At 41.6% G+C, this 24,774-nt stretch overlaps 2 protein-coding genes across 4 annotated transcripts in view; one reads left to right on the forward strand and one right to left on the reverse strand.

The window, feature by feature from the left end:
- Positions 1-6,585, forward strand: part of PARPBP (PARP1 binding protein) — a 60,327-nt gene extending 53,742 nt beyond the window's left edge. For all 3 annotated transcript variants that reach the window (XM_077265619.1, XM_077265620.1, XM_077265617.1), the window contains exons 10-11: positions 4,969-5,137; positions 6,115-6,585. In XM_077265619.1, the coding sequence (XP_077121734.1) occupies positions 4,969-5,137; positions 6,115-6,401 (456 nt within the window). In that variant the 3' untranslated portion in view covers positions 6,402-6,585. The remainder of the gene's footprint in view (positions 1-4,968; positions 5,138-6,114) is intronic.
- Positions 6,586-24,476, reverse strand: PMCH (pro-melanin concentrating hormone). Its single transcript, XM_077265623.1, has 3 exons — positions 24,192-24,476; positions 23,838-24,042; positions 6,586-6,723 (listed from the first exon to the last, which is right to left on the reverse strand). The coding sequence occupies exons 1-3, from the start codon at positions 24,417-24,419 to the stop codon at positions 6,674-6,676; spliced, it is 483 nt and encodes a 160-aa protein (XP_077121738.1). The 5' UTR covers positions 24,420-24,476; the 3' UTR covers positions 6,586-6,673.
- Between the last annotated feature and the right edge of the window lie 298 nt (positions 24,477-24,774).

Raw genomic sequence — 24,774 nt, forward strand, 5'->3', positions numbered from 1 at the left:
AAAAGTTTGATCGATCCTGGACCTCAAACTTCTAACAAGTTTGTCAAGGCCTGCTGTTTTCGGATGGAGTCCTTCCGTTCGGTCATTACCTCAATGGGAAAAGATGGAGTTACTAGCATCCATTGTTATTCGGGCTGTTTACTTCCACTTGATTTTTTTTTTTCCCCTCGATTTAAAAAAAAAAAAAAAAAAAATCCTGTGCTTTAACATTCAGGAACAGCATTTTAGTTCACGGCTTTGACTTTTTAGGTTTTGCTTCCACTCTGAGTATTATCAAGGGCCATGATGGCTGTCGTATCCATCTTACACTCTTGGGGAATGGCCATCCTGCCCTATCTAGGCGACTTTCTAGTAAGGGACCGTCCTTTCAGTACTGCGCTGAGTCCGTCTGTATCACTTTCGATACCCTTTCTCGCCTGGCCTGGCGGATAAACTTTAAGTCTTCCCCATTTCCGGCCCAATAGATTTCCCTTTTGTTGATGATCTTGGTCCTCGTCCCCTCATCCCATCCAGTTTGCTATGAAGATTCGGGAGAAAATGATGGCAGTAATGGAAGTAGTTCCCCTTCGCTCCTATTGTCTCTGCGGGTCAGTCAGGTTTCTGAGATCCTCCCTCAACCATTGGAGACCCTTTCTTCCGGTTTAATAGTGACTACCGATTCCAGTCTTTTGGGCTGGGGAGTGTCACCATACTGTTCTATGCCGCCGGTCAACTCGGGAACTCCCCAATCTGTTTTTTGGAGATCCGAGAGATAGCCTCACAGCAGTCTGTTACTGTCTCCTGTCGGTCACACTACAGTGTAAGTGTATCAAATAATGCCAAGGCCATGGCGTACATCAATCGTCAAGGGGGTACCTGCAGCCGGGCGACCATAGCTTAGGCCTCTCACATTCCCCGATGGACACTTGGTGATCTTGACGGTGCAAGAAAACTGGGCGGCAGGCTTCCTCAGCTGCCTGGGTCTCGCCTCAGGTGAGTGGGAACTCCATCCAGAAGTCCTCCAACAAATCTGACTTCACTGGGGATCTCCGGAGGTAGATCATATGGCTTCCAGACTGAGTGCCAAAGTTCTCGAGTTCATAGTTCGATCTCGAGACTCCAAATCCATCGCAGTGCATGCTCTGGTTCTCCCTGGTGTTGGTTCCGTTTCCCTCTTCCGCTCCTTCCGAGAGCCTTTAGGTATGGAAAGGATCCCAGTGATTCTGGGCGATCCGGACTGACCACGTCAGGTGTTTGCGGAACTAGTACAATTCGTCGCCGTCTTTTTTTCTGACGATTGTTGAATCATCCAGATCTGCTCTCCAGGGTCCGTTTTGTCACTAGATCACAGGGGTCCCGTGGAATCCTGGGTTCTGACCCAGGCGGGACTCACTACAAGTTGTCAATGGCTAGTGCGGTAGCCCGCCTCAGTATACATTTCGCTTGGGGCAGGGTTCTCGGACGCCTCCCATAGATGGACCCGTAGAAGCGTCTTTCATGCGAAACGGCCGTCGTCCTTCCCCGCATTCCTTCTGCACCTGCATTCCTTCTGCACCTGCCTGTCCCAGGAACTTTGTCCACAGACCTACTATGGGTTAATAAAGGACTTCGTTTACACAGCTCATGGGTGAGTGCTGCATCTTTTCTACGTTGTACATTTGACCGACGCCATTGGTTTCAACATATCATTTACTGGAAAACGTGGAAAAAATTCAGTGCGCTGAAATTGCAATAAAAGTGGAATCCCACAGTTTGTTTTTTTTGTTTTTTTACTTTTTTACTATGTTCACTAAATGCTACAACTGACCTGCCATTATGATTCTCCAGGTCATTACGAGTTCATAGACACCAAACATGTCTAGTTTTTTTGGGTTTTTTTTTCATCTAAGTGGAGAACGAAATTTCCAAACTTTGTTAACAAAAAATAAATAAAAATTGTGCCAACACCCATAACGTCTCCATTTTTCGTGATCTGAGGTTGGGTGAAGGCTTATTTTTTGCTCGCCAAGCTGATGTTTTTAATAATACTATTTTGATGCAGATATGGTCTTTTGATCGTCCATAATTGCATTTTAAAATATAAATATTCTGGCGTTTTTTGTTTTTTTTGGTTTTTTTTTTTCCTCGCTGCACCATTTAACGATCAGGGAGATGTATATCTCATTCAGCTGCTGCGATGAAAACTAAATCTCCTAGCAGTCATAAATACTTGGTCACCCGAGCAACGAGTACACTCGCTAATCACTAGTTACGACCACTGGGCGGTGCTCATAGCAATCCGGCAGTGACAACCATAGAGGTCTGCAGGAGTCCTCTGGTTGTCATGCCAACCCATCGGTGACCCGCTATCACTGTGACGGGGGTCACTGATGGGCGGATTTCCGGCATGCTTGTCAGAAGCGCGTGTTAAATGCTGTAATTCATGTCTAGGGATTAATAGTTTTCAACCTGGAGGGTGCCAAGATGAATGAGCTGCTGTAAGCTCAGCATCAGTGACCAATGGTGACGTCATAAAGGTTACGGCCGGTCACTGATGCCGCGCTCCCATCCGGGCTGAACTGTGGTAACCTCAGTACTGTGAGAAAAGTTACTTAGTTCAGCTAAGTGAGTTCACCACAGATGACCGTGAGCATTTATCAGACAATACAAAGGAGACCTCAACCCCACAAATATTAGCCTACTTGCCACTGCCACAGGGCAAGTGGGAAGAGTCAGGCAAATCTAATAGATGTGCCTTTTCAGGGTAGCTGTGGCCTATTTTTAGGCTGTTATTAGTGGCAGCAGGTGTAGGCTGATTTTAGTAGTCCCATCAGCCTCCGCCTCCTCTCACTGTTATCAGTTGAATACAACTCTCATCATTCTCAAGCAAGGGAGAATGATGAGAGCAGTCTTCAGCACTCAGCGCCGAGGAACAGCGCTAACTGTACCGTTGCTTCCCTGGTGCTGGTACAGGTGGTACATACACTTGCCACATGTGTGCCACAAGTGTTACAGACAAAGACACTGATATCTCGGGTACTGGTTTTCCGGTACTGGTAATATCAGGGTGTGTGAAACAGGCCTAATGCCTTCCTATATACAGTTATATGAAAAAGTTTGGGCACCCCTATTAATCTTATGCTTAATGTTTTATAAAAATAGTTTTTTTTTTTGCAACAGCTATTTCAGTTTCATATATCTAATAACTGTTGGACACCGTAATGTTTCTGCCTTGAAATGAGGTTTATTGTACTAACAGAAAATGTGCAATCTGCATTCAAACTAAATTTGACAGGTGCATAAGCATGGGCACCCTTATGATTTTCTTGTTTTAAATACTCCTACCTACTTTTTACTGACTTACTAAAGCACTTTTTTTGGTTTTGTAACCTCATTGAGCTTTGAACTTTATAGCCAGGTGTATGCAATCATGAGAAAAGCTACTTAAAGTGGCCACTTGCAAGTTGTTCTCCTGTTTGAATCTCCTCTGAAGAGTGGCATCATGGGCTCCTCAAAACAACTGATGATCTGAAAACAAAGATTATTCAACATAGTTGTTCAGGGGACGGATACAAAAAGCTGTCTAAGAGATTTAACCTGTCAATTTCCACTGTGAGGAACATAGTAAGGAAATGGAAGAACACAGGTACAGTTCTTGTTAAGGCCAGAAGTGGCAGGCCAAGAAAAACATCAGAAAGGCAGAGAAGAAGAATGGTGAGATCAGTCAAGGACAATCCTCAGACCACCTCCAGAGAGCTGCAGCATCAACTTGCTGCAGATGGTGTCACTGTGCATCGGTCAACTATACAACGCACTTTGCACAAGGAGAAGCTGTATGAGAGAGTGATACGAAAGAAGGCGTTTCTGCAAGCACGCCACAAACAGTCGGCTGAGGTATGCAAAAGAACATTTGGAGAAGCCAATTTCTTTTTGGAAGAAGGTCCTGTGGACTGATGAAACCAAGATTGAGTTGTTTGGTCATACAAAAAGGCGTTATGCATGGCGGCAAAAAAACACAGCATTCCAAGAAAAACACTTGCTACCCACAGTAAAATTTGGTGGATGTTCCATCATGCTTTGGGGCTGTGTGGCGAATGCCGGCACCGGGAATCTTGTTAAAGTTGAGGGACGCATGGATTCCTCTCAGTATCAGCAGATTCTTGACAATAATGTTCATGAATCAGTGACAAAGTTGAAGTTACGCAGGGGATGGATCTTTCAGCAAGACAATGATCCAAAACACCGCTCCAAATCTACTCAGGCATTCATGCAGAGGAACAATTACACTGTTCTGGAATGGCCATCCCAGTCCTCAGATCTGAATATCATTGAACATCTGTGGGATCATTTGAAGAGGGCTGTCCATGCTCGGCGACCATCAAACTTAACTGAACAGGAATTGTTTTGTAAAGAGAAATGGTCAAAAATACCTTCATCCAGGAACTCATTAAAAGCTACAGGAAGCGACTAGAGGCTGTTATTTTTGCAAAAGGAGGATCTACTAAATATTAATGTCACTTTTCTGGTGAGGTGCCCATACTTATGCACCTGTCAAATTTTGTTTGAATGCAGATTGCACATTTTCTGTTAGTACAATAAACCTCATTTCAAGGCAGAAACATTACTGTGTCCAACAGTTATTAGATATATGAAACTGAAATAGCTGTTGCAAAAAAAACTATTTTTATAAAACATTAAGCTTAAGATTAATAGGGGTGCCCAAACTTTTTCATATAACTGTAATGTCAGGTAATTACGGTAAATGTGATTAAGACCTGATGTACACATTTATTTTTAATGTGTTGACAACCTGTCGATTTTTACATTGTGCTTTATTGATGCTACTATTTTGTGGTTCTAGTTATATTAAATAGAATTTTTAATTGTATGATTTTTATATTTATTGCTCTGCTAACATTTTTGATATGGAAGTGCAAACTTGTGACACATTTTAGTACTAAATTGCAAGACCAAGAATGACTTGAATATATATATATTTTTTTCTTACAGCTAAAGCAAAATCTGATTAGATCTCAATTTTCCTGCACCTATAAAGATGATGCTGCAACCCAAATCAAACCATTGGCCTTTCCTAGTATGAGTCAGGTTCCAACCTGTATTCACCCTGCGCCAAAGATTATTCCAGTTCTCTGCTTTGATGATGATGCTATACCAACTGGTAATTATGTTATGTAGATTTACCCTATTACCCTTGTATATTGTTTTTTAGCTTTTTAATATTTTGTAATTGTAAGTGCATTGTGTGATCTATTGCATTATCTGAACATATGATTTTCTTCACTGTTGTCATTGCCATTTTCTCGAATCAATGTGTTTGTTGCTACAGTAAATTTGGTTAGCAATCAGAAGTCCAGATCTTATAACATGCATTCCTTGGCTAGTTTCAAACAGAATAGTGGGAAATACAGTATCTTGAAAGTTTGAGGTTACATGAATATTTGGTGGCAGCCTTCACATATCGCAACACTGCACGCGAGCCCCTGGGAGAGCGAGTGCCGACACTAGAGGAGAGCATAGGCTTTATTCATTTGATAAAGGGGTTGTCCTAGTAGTGGAAAACACCTTTAATGTTGCAGATTTTTAATTTGTTGCTTGGATGAGTTGCATTTTAGTACTAAAGATGCGAATGGTTTGGTTTTTTTTTTTTTTTTTTTACTGTGCATTTTCTTTCTCATTAAAGTCTATTATGAAACTCCACAAATAAACACAATTAACTGCATTCTGGATTTAGAAGCACACAATGTCAGTTTATGATTAGTGGTGAGCGAGTATACTCGTTGCTCGGATGGTCTCCAAGTATTTGTAAGTGTAAATCTCCGAACACTAACAAATACTCGGAGACCACCCGAGCAACGAGTATACTCGCTCACCACTCTTTATGATGCATAAAATACCCCACAGTGGATGCAATTTTTATAACGTCCATTCGATTTGATGGAGCTATATGTAATGCACTGCTTTCTTGTGCAGCTAATACACAGCAGCAAAAACTCATCATGGAAACTTTGCCTTAACGAGAGTGAGGGCAGGTTGAGTACTTCAATGATATTTGTAGGTCTGCAGATTAAGGCCTTGGTGAACATAAATGCACTTTTATTTTTTTTTTATAGGCTGATCTTTTGATTTTTATTTTAGGTGATGTGCCAAAAGAAAAAATATCTTTGCAAATAAATTCTGGAAATAGGGAGCCCACAGTTGTCAGAGCAAAGGCTAAAAAGGTCCCTTTACGAAAAAGTACAAAAAGGAAACAATTTGATAATGGTGCAAACCAAAACGACCTCGATGATGAACCTGCACAAAAGAAAACTGCACCACCTAATAAATCAAAGGAGATGGCAAGCATGGCTAAAAAGAACAGTAAATCTGCAGCGAAAATACAGATTGCAGGTCAAGCTAAGCTTACAAGCTTTTTCCGTGTGTAAATTTGTTAAATTCTGTGCAACTTTTGTTCTGTTAGCAAGTTACTGGTTTTGTCGCATATTTGGTAAATGTTATTTATTTTCAGTTTTAATCTTTAATGTATTTTATTTAATTTTAGTAAATGGACATGTTTACATCTCACAGATTTGTTTTTTTATTTACATTAATAAATGATGCAAAATCTAATCTTGGCTCTTGTCATTTCCACACAAGCTTCAGTTCCGCAGGCACTCGTCATTTTTCTGGTGACCACAATGTGAGCATCTCCGGTTCATCATATCTGCCAGCAAGGTCGATAAACTCTTCCCAGCATGCATCGGAGCACTGGAGAGAAACAGATTATTTAGTAGCTTTCCCAAGAATCTCATTTTCTTGCCTATAGGGAAATACTTTTGGCTAGAATACTCAGACCAGCCAACGAGAGAGAGAGATATATAAAATATATGTATGTATGTATATATATGTGTGTGTGTGTATATATTTTTACTCTCCAGCCGGGGATGCTATTGTTTGATATGAGAGGTCAGTAAAAAGACGTATTGGTGGTCACTACGGGGTTAAGTATGTAAATGATTGCAAAGTAATGGAAATGGAGAAGATTCAGTGAGCGTTGAGTCTTGCCTACCAAACTTTCATCAACCCCTTAGCGATGGCAGCCTTGCACTCACTATATACAGCGGCACTGAGCCCACTCCATGCAGCTGATTGACGTGGCAGCCGAGGGCCTACTGAAGAGTTTGTTTTTTTGTTTTCTACCATATTATTACTTCGCCTATGAAGCCCACCCTTTGTCATTCTAATATTACACTGTTATACCTTCTGTATTGAACGGGGTGATCAAGTGGTTTGCAGATTCAAGTCCTCTAAGGAAACCAGTCAGTAATGTAGAAAAACCTAAATAACTGAAATTGCAACATCAATAAGGAAACATTAAATTATGGAAATGATGAAAAAATGAAGACAACTTTTATTTTTTAACTTTTTGTGTATTCAGTATTATATATGAGCCTTTGGCATACTATTGATGAGGTTACAAATGGTTGTCTGAGGAACCAAGATCTGCTGCTGGCAGCTCCCTTTGAAATTGCTGACCAATGGCATCTCCAATGTGTGCAATAAGAAACAAGCCAGAGATGCTGCAGGCTGTGATACTACATTTAGGCCATGCAGGCTGCTCACAATAGCACATGTAACGTGTGGTCTGGCATTTTCGTGTAGGAGAAACCACTTCTTGGCCATCTTCAGAGGAATGGCCAAGCCACTGGTTTACCAATCAAATTAACGCGTAACTGTTGGTGTACCTGGAATAAAAACTAGAGCAGTCTGGCTAAAGTACATTATACATTCCTAAACAATTAAATTATTTTTTTTTTTTTTGTGACTATGAAATCATGAAATTCACAGGGTTGATAGACATGTTAATGATATGCTAATTGATTTAAAAAAATCAGATTTTCAGATACCGCTTAATTTACTCAGAATCAAGAAGCGTTATATGTAGAAATACGCACACTTACTCACCTTCACATGCTATTAATGAGGTTAATGGTTGTCTGAGAAATGCTCTGCCACCCTGAATGCACTTGGGCACCCAAAGCAAGAACCACTGCTGGCAGCTTTTTTTTTTTTTTTTTTCTTTTTTTTTCAATTGTTGACCAATGACTTTACAAATCTAGAGACGCTGCCAATGATGGCAGAAGCAACATGCAACCTGGTGATGGTATGCCGAAAAGAGGTTCTTAGGAACACCTTCATGTTCCCTTGTGAAGACTTTTTTCATTGTGGTGTCCATGTGGTCTCTAGACCAATCTCCAGCTCTCATTGCATTCAGAACAAAACTGGACTCTTCTTGCTCTGCAACATGATGACATTTGAAAACGGTGGTTTGAGGTCAATGCAACATCTTTAGCTGGACATCCGGCTCACAACCCAACAAACACCTTTTGATGGTTTATGTTGATACTGATGTCTTGGGCTTGTTATATGATGTTTAATTTCACTTGCACTACAGAATGAATTAATACATGCCATTCTTCAAATGTAGCAATGAAAAAGAAGAAAATGAGGGCACTCACCAATCTTTCACGTTCTTAGTCCTTTATTGCAACACGATCCAGTTAAAACACATGGCCGAGGAAGAGAGAGCCGAAGCCCGTGTGAGCAGGCGAGAGACGACAGCTGTTTCGCGCTGTGCTTTGCGCTTTTACAGGTCAGCTTGTGCATAGGTGAAACAGTGGAAATGTAGTGCCGGCCATGACACCGCCCACCACTGTGTCCCCTCCCACAAACCAAACGATACATACATATACTTTAAAAAGCACACTTAAAACCATTAACGCAGCCTTAGTTGGTAACAAAACCTTTTGGCAGAGCAGACAATTGGAGACATTTAAAGTTATTCTAGGAACCACAGTTAATCTTTAGAAAGCATAAAGGGTTAATCTTTAGAAAGCATAAAGGGTTAAACCCTCGCCGCTACCAACAGCGCACAAGACACTGCAGAATGCACACCTTCTGCCATAATATTCACAAAATTACCCCCCAACATCGGTATAAACGTCAGCAAAAAGCAAAGAAACAACAACAAAAAAAAAAAAAAAAAACCTTTTCAAAAAAATTCTAAACAAAAAAAAACAAAAAAAAAACAAAACATTTTTTTCCCCTTTTTTTTTCAAGCAGCAAATCATTAAAGAAATATCGACATATCCACACGGTCATTGAAACCTAGTGGCCCCAATGCTTCACTGCGCAGGATCCATCTCGTCTCACATCTGAGGAGCAGATTATCCAGATCACCTCCTTGCGCCGGCAGACTGACTTTCTCAATCCCGGCGAAGGAGAGGACCCCTGCATCACCGCCATGTGTATCCCTAACATGTGTAATTAACCGTGGAACACCTTTCCCTGAGACAATCGATTTGCAATGCTCGCGGAAACGAACATATAGTGGCCGGATCGTCTTTCCCACATAGTAATACCTGCAAGGACAGAAAACAACGTATACTACGTGATCTGTCCTGCATGTGATGAAATCTTTAACCGTGTGCTTCACTGCACCTATATGAAGAGTCCGGTCAGTTACATGTTGCTTACACCAAGGGCAATGCCCACACCTGAAATTACCTTTGGGGATAGCAGTGTTCAGCCAGTTCTGATTTGACTTAACTACCCGATTCCTCACTAATCTGTCCCTTAGTCTGACGCTCCGTTTATTCGCTATGAGGGGACCCCTAGACACTACCTCAGCCAACTCCTTGTCCCGACCTAAGATATGCCAATTTTTCTTAATGGCTAATCTGATTTGCTGGTCCATATTGCTATATTGAAAACTGAAGGTAAACCTTCTCCCTACGTCAACCCTATTAGAAGGCACCTTCCTTACGTTCTTGCTTATGCAACTCCTCTCATTTCTCACTTTTTCCTTTTCTGTCATTAAAGCCCTATCAGGATACCCTCTTTGTTTGAATCTAGTCTCCATCTCATTTAGCTGCCGATCAAAACCCTCATCAGTATTATTAACCCTACTCACTCTCAGAAACTGACTATAGGGCAAAGAGCGTTTTGTATGCATTGGGTGGAAACTATTAAAATGTAACATGGTGTTACCTGCTACTGGCTTACGATAAAGCGACGTACAGATCTTATTGTCCTTAATTTCCACCAGGACATCCAGGAACTCCAACCGCTGCCCTCCGAAAACTGACGTGAAGGCCATGTTCATATTATTACTCTGATTAAGGTAGGTTACAAAACTATTGAAAGCTTCTTCTGTTCCATCCCAAATCAATACCACATCGTCGATATATCTCTGATAAAACTTTATATGATGCAAAAAATTATTTTTATTTGCGTACACATATTTCTCCTCAAAGAGCCCCAAAAACAAATTTGCGAAGGTACAAGCTGCCGGAGTCCCCATCGCAGTCCCCACTGACTGTACATACCAATCATCCAAGAACATAAACGCGTTATGCGTGAGGATGAACTCCAAACCCTCACACACAAAGCCAATAAAATTCTGGCTCTTTCCCGTGGTGCACAAAATCTGATTGACAACCTCAACCCCTATTTTTGGGGGGATCCTGGTATATAAACTTTCGACATCTATCGAAGCCAGGGAATAATTCTCCTGCCATTCGACATCTTGGATACCACACAGAAAAGAGTTAGTATCCTTCAAATAAGCAGGAATATCTTTCAACATGGGACGCAACAGCCAATCAATGTACTGGGACAGGGGCTCGGTGAGCGATCCTATCCCAGACACGATTGGCCGTCCCGGGGGATTGTCTACAGACTTGTGCACCTTGGGGATGTGGTACCAGTGGGGCCTGGTCGGGAACTCCGGCAGCAATTTCTCCGCCTTTTTTTTGGAAATAATACCTAACTCAACATACTTTCTCAAGTATGATCTTAATTCGCTCTTATATTTTTGCAAGGGGCTATTCGGAAGCAACCTGTATACATTAGAATCAGACAATTGTCTCTTGGCCTCGGCAATGTAGTATGATCTGGGAAGCAACACAATCTTTCCACCTTTATCTGCAGCCCTCACTACTGTGTCCTCCCAAGAGCAAATCTCCTGCAATGCCTTATTCTCATCTTCCGATAAATTCTTGGGAGGTTTTTGATAAATCACAGCCTCCACGTCTTTTATTACCTGAGCCTCAAAAAGATCAATCATATTGCCTGGAGACACCACAGGCATAAACCTCGAGGGAACTCCTCCCTTAAAGGGAGCAAATTCTACTGTATCACCATTATTGAAATCGACTGATTCCTCTGCTATATTTAATAACAGTCTAGCATCCTCCCTCATGTCGGCTAGAGCTCCTGTGCCTGCCATAAAACCCAAAGGGCCAATAGAACACGGGTTTTCCCCTTCCAGGACATTACTGCTCGTACCTTTATTAGAAAATGCTTTAAAAAGGTGAATTTTCCTGATAGACTTAAACAGGTCAATTTTAAACTCTGTCAGATCGAACTCTTGCGGTATGCAAAAGCCCAAACCCTTAGACAGTAAGGACAAGTGAGCTGGAGTTAGAGCATGATCAGTTAAATTTATAATTGCATCCTCCGTCGGGGTTACTGGTATCTCCGGGTCCAAGCCACATGCTTCCGCTTGCGTTGTTTGCCTCCGCCGGCCTTTCCTTCTGCCCCTCCGGGTCCTCCTCCTAAAGGGGTCAACATATCGACGGTTTCAATGTCCGTAGTAGGCAATGCTTCTAAGGACGCGGTCAGATTACCTGCGCCACCACTAAGGCTAGACTCGGATTCGGTAGTCAGATAATCTTTATTGCGGTATCTGTTTTTATTTCTATTTCCGTTACTCCTCCTCCAACCCGTGGTATTTCTCCCCTTACCAATACCATCCAGGGGTGTATTCCACGAAAAAATGCGACCTGTGTCGAAATCTGCTTTATCACGAATAAATTTGTCTCTCTTTCTTTGCTTAATGCTTGCCTGAATGGGTATCAGTCTGCCATCCAATTTTTTACTGAAGGTGGCCCATTGACTCTCAGTATGGCGTGATTTTAATTCTGCTTGTGTTTTGACCAATTCGCTGTTCACTTTATCGTAATTCTGTAAATTTGTTCTCAGAACTAAAGACAATAACTCCTGCGAGCATTTAAGCATAATGCTTTCCCACTCCTTTCGGAAGGTACTATCATCGCTGTGCTGGGATATCTGCTTCCAGACTCTCAGTCCGCACGGAACTCTCCCACTTTCACAATACGATTTCAAAGAGTTATTTGTCCAAAATAATTTGATCTCTCTTTCAGCTAAATTTGTCAATTTAAACTCCAAGGCTTTGGTGCTCATTGCATGTATCCCATCAGCCTGCTCACACTCTTTAAAATAACTCTCAACGTCCTCCCGGCCAGCTTGTAATCCCATTCTGGGTTGCACGGTAGCCAATTCCATCTGCTCCAATGCAGGATCCATTTAATCATCTACACCTGACAGTCCTGCCAGTAGCGTGCTCAGCTCTGATACAAAACAGTGGCAAAATGTCCAAAATCAAAAGAAAAAAGGAGAAGAGCGGCACTGCACGTGTCTTAACGACTTCTCATAGGCTCTAGTCAAGGTGCATTTGTGCAGACTTCGGATGGACAAACCATACAGTGGTGACTTGGTGGTGCACCTCAATCCCAGAATGGCATTACAAGCTGGCCGGGAGGACGTTGAGAGTTATTTTAAAGAGTGTGAGCAGGCTGATGGGATACATGCAATGAGCACCAAAGCCTTGGAGTTTAAATTGACAAATTTAGCTGAAAGAGAGATCAAATTATTTTGGACAAATAACTCTTTGAAATCGTATTGTGAAAGTGGGAGAGTTCCGCGCGGACTGAGAGTCTGGAAGCAGATATCCCAGCACAGCGATGATAGTACCTTCCGAAAGGAGTGGGAAAGCATTATGCTTAAATGCTCGCAGGAGTTATTGTCTTTAGTTCTGAGAACAAATTTACAGAATTACGATAAAGTGAACAGCGAATTGGTCAAAACACAAGCAGAATTAAAATCACGCCATACTGAGAGTCAATGGGCCACCTTCAGCAAAAAATTGGATGGCAGACTGATACCCATTCAGGCAAACATTAAGCAAAGAAAGAGAGACAAATTTATTCGTGATAAAGCAGATTTCGACACAGGTCGCATTTTTTCGTGGAATACACCCCTGGATGGTATTGGTAAGGGGAGAAATACCACGGGTTGGAGGAGGAGTAACGGAAATAGAAATAAAAACAGATACCGCAATAAAGATTATCTGACTACCGAATCCGAGTCTAGCCTTAGTGATGGCGCAGGTAATCTGACCGCGTCCTTAGAAGCATTGCCTACTACGGACATTGAAACCGTCGATATGTTGACCCCTTTAGGAGGAGGACCCGGAGGGGCAGAAGGAAAGGCCGGCGGAGGCAAACAACGCAAGCGGAAGCATGTGGCTTGGACCCGGAGATACCAGTAACCCCGACGGAGGATGCAATTATAAATTTAACTGATCATGCTCTAACTCCGGCTCACTTGTCCTTACTGTCTAAGGGTTTGGGCTTTTGCATACCGCAAGAGTTCGATCTGACAGAGTTTAAAATTGACCTGTTTAAGTCTATCAGGAAAATTCACCTTTTTAAAGCATTTTCTAATAAAGGTACGAGCAGTAATGTCCTGGAAGGGGAAAACCCGTGTTCTATTGGCCCTTTGGGTTTTATGGCAGGCACAGGAGCTCTAGCCGACATGAGGGAGGATGCTAGACTGTTATTAAATATAGCAGAGGAATCAGTCGATTTCAATAATGGTGATACAGTAGAATTTGCTCCCTTTAAGGGAGGAGTTCCCTCGAGGTTTATGCCTGTGGTGTCTCCAGGCAATATGATTGATCTTTTTGAGGCTCAGGTAATAAAAGACGTGGAGGCTGTGATTTATCAAAAACCTCCCAAGAATTTATCGGAAGATGAGAATAAGGCATTGCAGGAGATTTGCTCTTGGGAGGACACAGTAGTGAGGGCTGCAGATAAAGGTGGAAAGATTGTGTTGCTTCCCAGATCATACTACATTGCCGAGGCCAAGAGACAATTGTCTGATTCTAATGTATACAGGTTGCTTCCGAATAGCCCCTTGCAAAAATATAAGAGCGAATTAAGATCATACTTGAGAAAGTATGTTGAGTTAGGTATTATTTCCAAAAAAAAGGCGGAGAAATTGCTGCCGGAGTTCCCGACCAGGCCCCACTGGTACCACATCCCCAAGGTGCACAAGTCTGTAGACAATCCCCCGGGACGGCCAATCGTGTCTGGGATAGGATCGCTCACCGAGCCCCTGTCCCAGTACATTGATTGGCTGTTGCGTCCCATGTTGAAAGATATTCCTGCTTATTTGAAGGATACTAACTCTTTTCTGTGTGGTATCCAAGATGTCGAATGGCAGGAGAATTATTCCCTGGCTTCGATAGATGTCGAAAGTTTATATACCAGGATCCCCCCAAAAATAGGGGTTGAGGTTGTCAATCAGATTTTGTGCACCACGGGAAAGAGACAGAATTTTATTGGCTTTGTGTGTGAGGGTTTGGAGTTCATCCTCACGCATAACGCGTTTATGTTCTTGGATGATTGGTATGTACAGTCAGTGGGGACTGCGATGGGGACTCCGGCAGCTTGTACCTTCGCAAATTTGTTTTTGGGGCTCTTTGAGGAGAAATATGTGTACGCAAATAAAAATAATTTTTTGCATCATATAAAGTTTTATCAGAGATATATCGACGATGTGGTATTGATTTGGGATGGAACAGAAGAAGCTTTCAATAGTTTTGTAACCTACCTTAATCAGAGTAATAATATGAACATGGCCTTCACGTCAGTTTTCGGAGGGCAGCGGTTGGAGTTCCTGGATGTCCTGGTGGAAATTAAGGACAATAAGATCTGTACATCGCTTTGTCGTAAGCCAGTAGCAGGTAACACCATGTTACATTTTAATAGTTTCCACCCAATGCATACAAAACGCTCTTTGCCCTATAGTCAGTTTCTGAGAGTGAGTAGGGTTAATAATACTGATGAGGGTTTTGATCGGCAGCTAAATGAGATGGAGACTAGATTCAAACAAAGAGGGTATCCTGATAGGGCTTTAATGACAGAAAAGGAAAAAGTGAGAAGTGAGAGGAGTTGCATAAGCAAGAACGTAAGGAAGGTGCCTTCTAATAGGGTTGACGTAGGGAGAAGGTTTACCTTCAGTTTTCAATATAGCAATATGGACCAGCAAATCAGATTAGCCATTAAGAAAAATTGGCATATCTTAGGTCGGGACAAGGAGTTGGCTGAGGTAGTGTCTAGGGGTCCCCTCATAGCGAATAAACGGAGCGTCAGACTAAGGGCTCATTTCCACATGCGAGGCACACGTCCGTATCTCGCATGTGGAAACCAAGCTGTGGAGCCGGCACTCCAGAGCGGAGCGTGCGGCCGCATAGGAACACATGGAGCTGCACAGCTCCGCTCCCAAGTGCCGGCGCCAGAGCTTGGTTTCCACATGCGAGACACGTTCGTGTTTCTCGCAAATGGAAACAAGCCCAAAGGGACAGATTAGTGAGGAATCGGGTAGTTAAGTCAAATCAGAACTGGCTGAACACTGCTATCCCCAAAGGTAATTTCAGGTGTGGGCATTGCCCTTGGTGTAAGCAACATGTAACTGACCGGACTCTTCATATAGGTGCAGTGAAGCACACGGTTAAAGATTTCATCACATGCAGGACAGATCACGTAGTATACGTTGTTTTCTGTCCTTGCAGGTATTACTATGTGGGAAAGACGATCCGGCCACTATATGTTCGTTTCCGCGAGCATTGCAAATCGATTGTCTCAGGGAAAGGTGTTCCACGGTTAATTACACATGTTAGGGATACACATGGCAGTGATGCAGGGGTCCTCTCCTTCGCCGGGATTGAGAAAGTCAGTCTGCCGGCGCAAGGAGGTGATCACGTTCCTCCATCATGTTCTCATACACTTTATGCAGTTAATAGCCTCTGTGTCTGTACTGTTACATACTTAGGCAGTTAACTGGTTCATGCAGCTTTACATGAACACCCGAGCCTTACACTATGGCTGGTCCAAATAACTAAAGCAATTGTTACCATCCACCTCTTGTGTCTCCCCTTTTCCTCATAGATTGTAAGCTTGCGAGCAGCAGGGCCCTCATTCCTCCTGGTATCTGTTTTGAACTGTGATTTCTGTTATGCTGTAATGTCTGTTGTCTGTACAAGTCCCCTCTATAAGTTGTAAAGCGCTGCGGAATATGTTGGCGCTATATAAATAAAATTATTATTATTATTATTATTATCTGGATAATCTGCTCCTCAGATGTGAGACGAGATGGATCCTGCGCAGTGAAGCATTGGGGCCACTAGGTTTCAATGACCGTGTGGATATGTCGATATTTCTTTAATGATTTGCTGCTTGAAAAAAAAGGGGAAAAAAATGTTTTTGTTTTTTTTTAGAATTTTTTTGAAAAGGTTTTTTTTTTTTTTTTTTTTGTTGTTTCTTTGCTTTTTGCTGACGTTTATACTGATGTTGGGGGGTAATTTTGTGAATATTATGGCAGAAGGTGTGCATTCTGCAGTGTCTTGTGCGCTGTTGGTAGCGGCGAGGGTTTAACCCTTTATGATTTCTAAAGATTAACCCTTTATGCTTTCTAAAGATTAACTGTGGTTCCTAGAATAACTTTAAATGTCTCCAATTGTCTGCTCTGCCAAAAGGTTTTGTTACCAACTAAGGCTGCGTTAATGGTTTTAAGTGTGCTTTTTAAAGTATATGTATGTATCGTTTGGTTTGTGGGAGGGGACACAGTGGTGGGCGGTGTCATGGCCGGCACTACATTTCAACTGTTTCACCTATGCACAAGCTGACCTGTAGAAGCGCAAAGCACAGCGCGAAACAGCTGTCGTCTCTCGCCTGCTCACACGGGCTTCGGCTCTCTCTCTTCCCCGGCCATGTGTTTTAACTGGATCGTGTTGCAATAAAGGACTAAGAACGTGAAAGATTGGTGAGTGCCCTCATTTTCTTCATTTTCATTGCTACATATTTATGGACACATTTTCATTGAGGTGCACCACCAAGTCACCACTGTATGGTTTGTCCATCCGAAGTCTGCACAAATGCACCTTGACTAGAGCCTATGAGAAGTCGTTAAGACACGTGCAGTGCCGCTCTTCTCCTTTTTTCTTTTGATTTTGGACATTCTTCAAATGTGTTGAGACCATGTGGGCAATGCTATGTAGAGGCACTCAAAAGGGAACATCACACTACCTACTCCCAGGATTGTGTGGTCGGGTTATAATGTATGGTATTCAGACTCTTCTAGTCTTCATTCCAGGTATACTAACAGCTCAACGTTGCATTGATTTGGTTTTCAAACCAGTGTTATGGCCATTTTTTATTTTTTTTCAAGGTGTCCCAGGAGCAGTTTTTCAACATGACCATGCAGGGCCGCATGTTGATCGTGCTACTGTAAACAACGTTTGTGGTCTATACTTTCCACCATAGTCTGCAGACTTGTCTCCCAGACAGCGCATCGGGCATGTCATTGGGCGGCAATTGCAAAGAGCTTTCAGCGCGGTTCTTAATGGTTTGCATTTCAAATTGCATTCAGCATAGCAGAACATCCCTCTGGCAACCATTAATAAGCTCAATGATGGCAGCCAAGGCATGTAAGTGTGCGTATTTCTGCATGTGGCGCTCATACTCTATAATGAATAAATTTAAGGTTTTGATGTTAATTTTTCCATTATTTGCATATCTGTAATGATTCTATCAATCCAGTGATTTCGATAATTTCACAACTCTTGCTTATTGGTGTTGCAATTTCAATGTTAAAGGGAACCTGTAAGCAAGATTGTGCACAGTAACCTACACATAGTGTCAGGTCGGAGCCGTTATGCTGGGTGACGAAATCCGTCTTGTGGTTGTTGTTTAATCTGTAGTTTGTTTGAGGTTCTTGGGCAGGGCTTTATGTGGGGCTCTACTTACATATTCATCTGTATGGCTTATGATAGGTCACTGATCCCTCAGTGACCTGCCCCCTACTTTACATACTGAATATAATATGGTATAAAAAAAATTATTCATCAGGCAGGCGGCGGTGCCTGCGCTGTAGCATGATACAGGGGGTAATATGCATTTTTTCATTTTATTTAGACATATAGTTTTCTTTTAAAAAAAAAAAATGTTTCTTTTTTTTTCCCAAACAAAATGGCGCCAGCAAAGTAGTATCTATCGCGTTCCGACAGATGCTACTACGCAGGTGCCGCCATTTTGGCAGAAAAAAAAAATTAAGCTCCGTCAAGACTGTGGCACTTGTGCAGTAGCACCATTCCGATAGATGCTACTGGGATCTTGATGAAGCCTAATTTTTTTCTCTGTCTAAAAGGCGGCGCCTGTTCTACAAAACTCCAGTGTTCCCCAACTCCGGTCCTCCAGAGCCACCAACAGGTCATGTTTTCAGGATTTCCTTAGTATTGCACAGATAATTGAGTGCTTGCCTGTCCAGGTGATGCAATTATCACCTGTGCAATACTAAGGAAATTTTGAATATTTCTTCATTCCCTAAACAAATGTCAAAATGAAGAAAAAAATGAAAATGCTAATTGCAATGTATGAAATATTAAAAATATTTATCTAATAAGGTGAACGTTATCAAGAAGAAACACAGGGGAAATAATCAAGATGCTAGAATTTAGGTATTTAAGTCCCTTCAGTTCCCCTCCCTCCCATAAAATGCAATACAAAGCAGACAAAACCCCAAAGTGGTATTAATAAAAAATCCCAGCATTGGAATTTACTGTTATTAGAAAATAATGATGCAAACCAAGTGTTTCTTTAAAGTTTCTTTCTATGAAATGTATTCTACTGTTAACATATCTACACACAATATATTATATTTGTGTCTGTGCATATAAAATTCTAATACATACACATACTATTTGATATTCATGTAATCGTTGTGACCTGAGAAATGCCCCCCCCCCTTGTTTTTTTTTATTTTTTATTTCAGTAAGTCAAATGATAAAATGAATCGTGTCATTCAAAATGACAACTCATCCGACAAATTGATGCCCTCATGCTATTTGACAAGAAAATATAAAGTCATGGCTCTGGGAAAAAAAAAAAGTGCAAAAATGAAGATAAGAGTTAAATTTCAAATGTTTGTAATGCATTCGTATTGCGGACTCCATGGTACAATTCCACAGTGCTTCTTCTCTGCCTTAACATTAAATGTGTAGTCTAAATAATATCACAGCAAACCCTTATGGGATATTCTGGGTTCATGACATTTTTTATTTTGTGTATAATAAGTTATTAATTTCTACACTTTCTGGATTAAGTTTTCTCACCACATGTGTGATGTGATTGTTACACAGGTGCCTAGCTTGTTACAAGACAGACCCCCTCATCCCACTGTAACCATCATCAGTCCTCCACTTAGATGCCCGGCACAGATCAGAACAGATTTGTTTTTTGTTTTTTAATGAATTGATATAGAAAGTATATTTGATAATTGTTTAACTTTTCATTATGCAACATACTAGATGAAACTGGGGAACCTGACCGCTGATGCATGGTGCCCGATCCACGGGCAGTATATATCAGACACAGTACACATTTTCAGCCATGTATGTCTAACTCTGAAACACTGCGGCGTTTCAGAGAAAAATATCGCTTCATAGCTACCAGTGACTGGCAGGTCCCCGGTAGCTTCCCCCCGCTTGCTGCTCTTGAGTGATGGGTCTCTTCCTATACAAGTTTGGAGAGAGACTTGTCAATCCAGTGGAAAGAGCGGGCAGTTGCCACCTGTCCGACTAGTCTCCCATGCAGATTGATCCCCCGATGGTTTCAGCTGTCCCTAAATGTGAATCTACCGTATATACTCGAGTATAAGCCGACCCCCTAATTTTGCCACAAAAAACTGGGGAAACTTAATGACTCGAGGAGTATAAGCCTAGGGTGGAAACTGCAGCAGCTACTGGTAAATTTCAAAAATAAAAATAGATACCAATAAAAGTAAAATTAATTGAGACATCAGTAGGTTAAGTGTTTTTGAATATCCATATTGAATCAGGAGCCCCATGCAATGCTCCATACAGTTCATGATGGGCCCCATAAGATGCTCCATATTAAAATATGCCCCATATAATGCTGCACAAATGTTGATTATGACCCCATAAGATGCTCCATACAGACATTTGCCCCATACAATGCTGCACAAATGCTGATTATGACCCCATAAGATGCTCCATAGACACATTTGCCCTGTATAATGCTCCACAACGGCGGATTATGGCCCCATAAGATACTCCGTAGAGATATTTGCCCCATATAATGCTGCACATGGTCCCATACAGATATTTGCCCCATATAATGCTGCACATGGTCCCATACAGATATTTGCTCCATGTGATGCTGCACATGGCCCCATAAGATGCTCCATACAGATATTTGCCCCATATGCTGTTGCTGTGATTAAAAAAAAATCACATACCTCTCAGACCCCCGGCACTTGCTATACTCACCTTTCCTGTTCCACCGTTGGCGCCGCTGTGTCTTCCCCGTCCTCTGCACTGACTGTTCAGGCAGAGGGCGGCGCGCACTAATCGCGTCCTCTGACCTGAGCGTCAGTGCACAGGACGCAGAAGACACAGCGGCGCCGACGGTGGAACGGGGAACAGGTGAATATAGCGCACTACCCCGCCATACTCGCCTGCTCCTGGTGCGGTCCCTGCACGTCTGTTCCCTGGCGCCGGCAGCTTCTTCCTGTAGTGAGTGGTCACACGGTACCGCTCATTACAGTAATGAATATGCGGCTTCACCCCTATGGGAGTGTAGTCCATATTCATTACTGTAATGAGTGGTACCATGTGACCACTCACTACAGGAAGAAGCTGTCAGCGCCCGGAGAACCAGGGACCGCGCCAGGAGCAGGTGAGTATTATTATACAGCTGCCGCTCCCCCTCTCCTGCCGACCCCTGGGTATGACTCGAGTATAAGCTGAGAGGGGCAATTTCGGCCTAAAAAAAGGGGCTGAAATTCTCGGCTTATACTCGAGTATATACGGTATTTAAATAAATCATTAAAGAACTCTGTGGGGTCCTCCCCATTTTTGACAACCAGCCTTGCTAAAGTATATACGGTAAGTGTTTTTTCACATGTTTTAATGGAGTGTTGTTTAGAGATGAGGGACTATAGTTTGGTCGAACCCAACAAACTTGAATTTCCACGGGTCCGTCCATCCCTAGTGTTCTCATTTCTTTAATTTGAATTTCATTCCAAATTGCTTACTTTTATTGTGCATTAACAATAATCATCAATCTACAATAAATCTTTGATAATACAGCTGAAAGCAGCCATGACATGTATGATGCCCCTACATCACATACTGACTACCTTGTAGGACCTCAGTCTTACAACTTTTTTCACAAACTATTTCCTCACTGGGGCTAGATTTACTTAGTTTATCTAATTCATAGATCGCAATCTCAGACTAGACAGTTTATGGTTCATGCTGTTTGATAAACCAATCATATTTTTTTGACTGCCCAGCCTAACTTTACACCACCTATTACTGAGCTTACTTTGTGCCAAATTTTTGGCAACCAGTCACATGCTAAATCGCACCTTTTTCTACAAAAGGTCAAGGAACAGTATCCAAAGCATATGTGTAGGGCTCATACTATGCATTCGGACACAATTTGTGCCCAAATTTTGGCATAATATATCTCTGTGCATGGCTGCTTCATAAAAGTCACAGTTGGTTTCAGTTGATGTTATATACGATATCACCCTGAAAGCAAAACTTGTAAAGCAAAGGAATCCTGTGCATGGGAACAGACAGTCCCCCATCTTTTTGTGGATGCAATTCAGCTTTTCCTATTGTTTTAGTTCCATTATAAAAATGTTGTACAATAGTTGCAAGAGCGCTTCTATATCTCCCAGTGGGTCCTACTCATTTTATATCAATTCTTTAAAGTTTTTAAGATCTCTACTTGTCTTTGACACTTCATTAGTAGTAATGAGCGAATGGGCTCGTGTGCTTGGGTGTCTTTGGCGTGTTTGAAAAATATGTTCTAGTTCCGGCGGTTGCATGTCTCGCGCCTGTTGGACAGTCGCAATGCATGCAATGGTTACCTGTTTGTTAGGCAATCCCTATATGTGTTACGCTGTCGAACAGCCATGAGATATGCAGCCACGAGGACTTGAACATATTTTTCAAACACGCCGAAGACACTCTGCACACAAACATGCTTGGATAACAACTTATCCCAGCACGTTCGCTCATTTAAAAAAACAAATGGCATTGTAGGTAATAAATAATGCAGCGATGGAGAATAAGAAAGGTTGAACTTGATGGACTGGAGTCTTTTTTTTTTTTTTTCTTCAACCTATATACAGGTGCATCTCACAAAATTAGAATATCCTCAAAAAGTTAATTTATTTCAGTTCAATACAAAAAGTGAAACTCGTGTATTAGTCATTACAAACAGTGTGATCTATTTCAAGAGTTTATTTCTGTTAATGTTGAGGATTATGGTTTACAGCCAATGAAAATCCAAAATTCATTATCTCAGTAAATTAGAATACTTTATAGCAACAGCTTGAAAAAATGATTTTAAAATCCGAAATGTGGCCTACTGAAATGTATGTTCAATAAATGCACTCAATACTTGATCGGGGCACTTTTGGCATCAGTTACTGCATCAATGTGGCGTGGCCTGGAGGCTATCAGCCTGTGGCACTGCTGAGGTGTTATGGAAGCCCAGGTTGCTTTCATAGCAGCCTTCAGCTCCTCTGCATTGTTGGGTCTGGTGTCTATCATCTTCCTCTTTACAATACCCCATAGATTCTCTATGGGGTTAAGGTCAGGTGAGTTTGCTGGCCAATCAAGCTCAGTGATACTGTTGTATTTAAACCAGGTATTGGTACTTTTGGCAATGACTATTTCAAGTGTTTGTTTCTGTTAATGTTGATGATTATGGCTTACAGCCAATGAAAACCCTAAAGTCATTATCTCAGTAAATTAGAATACTTTATAACATCAGCTTGAAAAAATGATTTTAAAATCTGAAATGTTGGCCTACTGAAATGTATGTTCAGTAAATGCACTCAATACTTGGTTGGGGCTCTTTTTGCATCAATTACTGCATCAATGTGGAGTGGCATGGAGGCGATCAGCCTGTGGCACTGCTGAGGTGTTATGGAAGCCCAGGTTGCTTTCATAGCAGCCTTCAGCTCCTCTGCATTGTTCGGTCTGTTGTCTCTCATCTTCCTCTTGACAATACCCTATAGATTCTCTATGGGGGTTAAGGTCAGATGAGTTTGCTGGCCAATCAAGAACAGTGATACGTTTGCGCTTCACTTTTTTTTATTGAAGAACTGAAATAAATTAACTTTTGATGATATTCTAATTTTGTGAGATGCACCTGTAGCTATGAAAATAAAAGCACGGTGACACCTCTCTGAAATCATCACCCAAAATTACATTAAAAGTGACCTCTAGTGATGAGTGAGTATACTCGTTACTCGGGTTTCCCCGAGCATGCTCAGGTGGCCTCCGAGTATTTTGGCGTGCTCGGAGATTTAGTTGTCGTCACCGCGGCTGCATGATTTGCAACTGCTAGATAGCCTGAATACATGTGGGGGTTGTTTGCTTGTTAGGGAATTCCCACATGTATTCAGCCTGTCTAGAAGCCGCAAATCATGCAGCTGCGGCGACGAAAACTAAATTTTCAGAGAAGATGACAAGTTTAGTTGATATAGGTAGAATGGTATGGTATATGGTAGACATGTATAACAGCTATCGTAAATCTAGTTGGGATAAGGAGTGGCTTTATAGGTTGATCTTATGCAAAGGTTACACTGTGTATTACATATAGAACAAAATTGTCCAAATCTTTAATACTTACTATCAAAATCTCTTCTCCCAATTGGAAACTTTGCTGCATTTTCTTCTTCCCCAATATCTCTTCTTTCATGTGTTAGCTCAACAGTTTCATCTCCATTCTCTGAATTTTGGGATGAGCTTTTGAGTGTCGAAAATGGAATCTGTTTCACCCCAACGTTTAATGGGTTAACATCAGGGCTGAAGTAAGTATTTTCAGATCCTGCGCTCTGAAGATGGACAAGGTTTGGAATCAGCAATAGGGAAAACATTCAAGCTCAAGCAAAATAAATGTAGGCTTACATCATGTCTTATTCAAAATGTATTCCAACTAATTAAAAACGTTCTGTAATGAATGAAATTTATAGTGTTTGTTTACCTTTATGTTTCGTTCCTCTCCTTCATCCATAGAGTACTGGTCTTGCGGGTTAGTTGAGGATTTGTATATCGTGTCTCCATTCCTTAATGCTTTCCTTAGAGCAATTGTATCTAGTAAGACGTCATTCTCTGCTTTTCGAATAGACTTTGACAAGGAAAACAGGAAGCCTTGGGATAGAATGGATAAAGATATTATGAGTGGATAGCTTAAGCTGATCATTCTTACCATTCTTTTGCAAGGCCTGTGGCAGATCTAAAAAATATATTTTTTTGATAATGTTGTGCTGAAGATTCCTGCTTTTTATATATACTCAACAACTTAATTAGCATCATGAACAGAAAAGACTTGTCACGTCTTAGAGGGTTGCTTTTCAGCAATCTATTACGTTGCTGAATGGCTACTAAAAGCACTTGAATAACGGACTTCCATCTTAATCCCGCAGAGAGCATTGCCAAATCATAATGGAGCCTCTGAACTACAGGGTGCTATCTATTCAGGGAAAGGATATGTCACATTAGGATTAACTAAGGCTATCTAATCTTTCTCCAAAAGACAATATTCTTTCTTTTATGTGTATTATTTG

Source organism: Ranitomeya variabilis, chromosome 5 (assembly GCF_051348905.1).
Source record: "Ranitomeya variabilis isolate aRanVar5 chromosome 5, aRanVar5.hap1, whole genome shotgun sequence".
In the NCBI taxonomy this organism is placed as follows: domain Eukaryota; kingdom Metazoa; phylum Chordata; class Amphibia; order Anura; family Dendrobatidae; genus Ranitomeya; species Ranitomeya variabilis.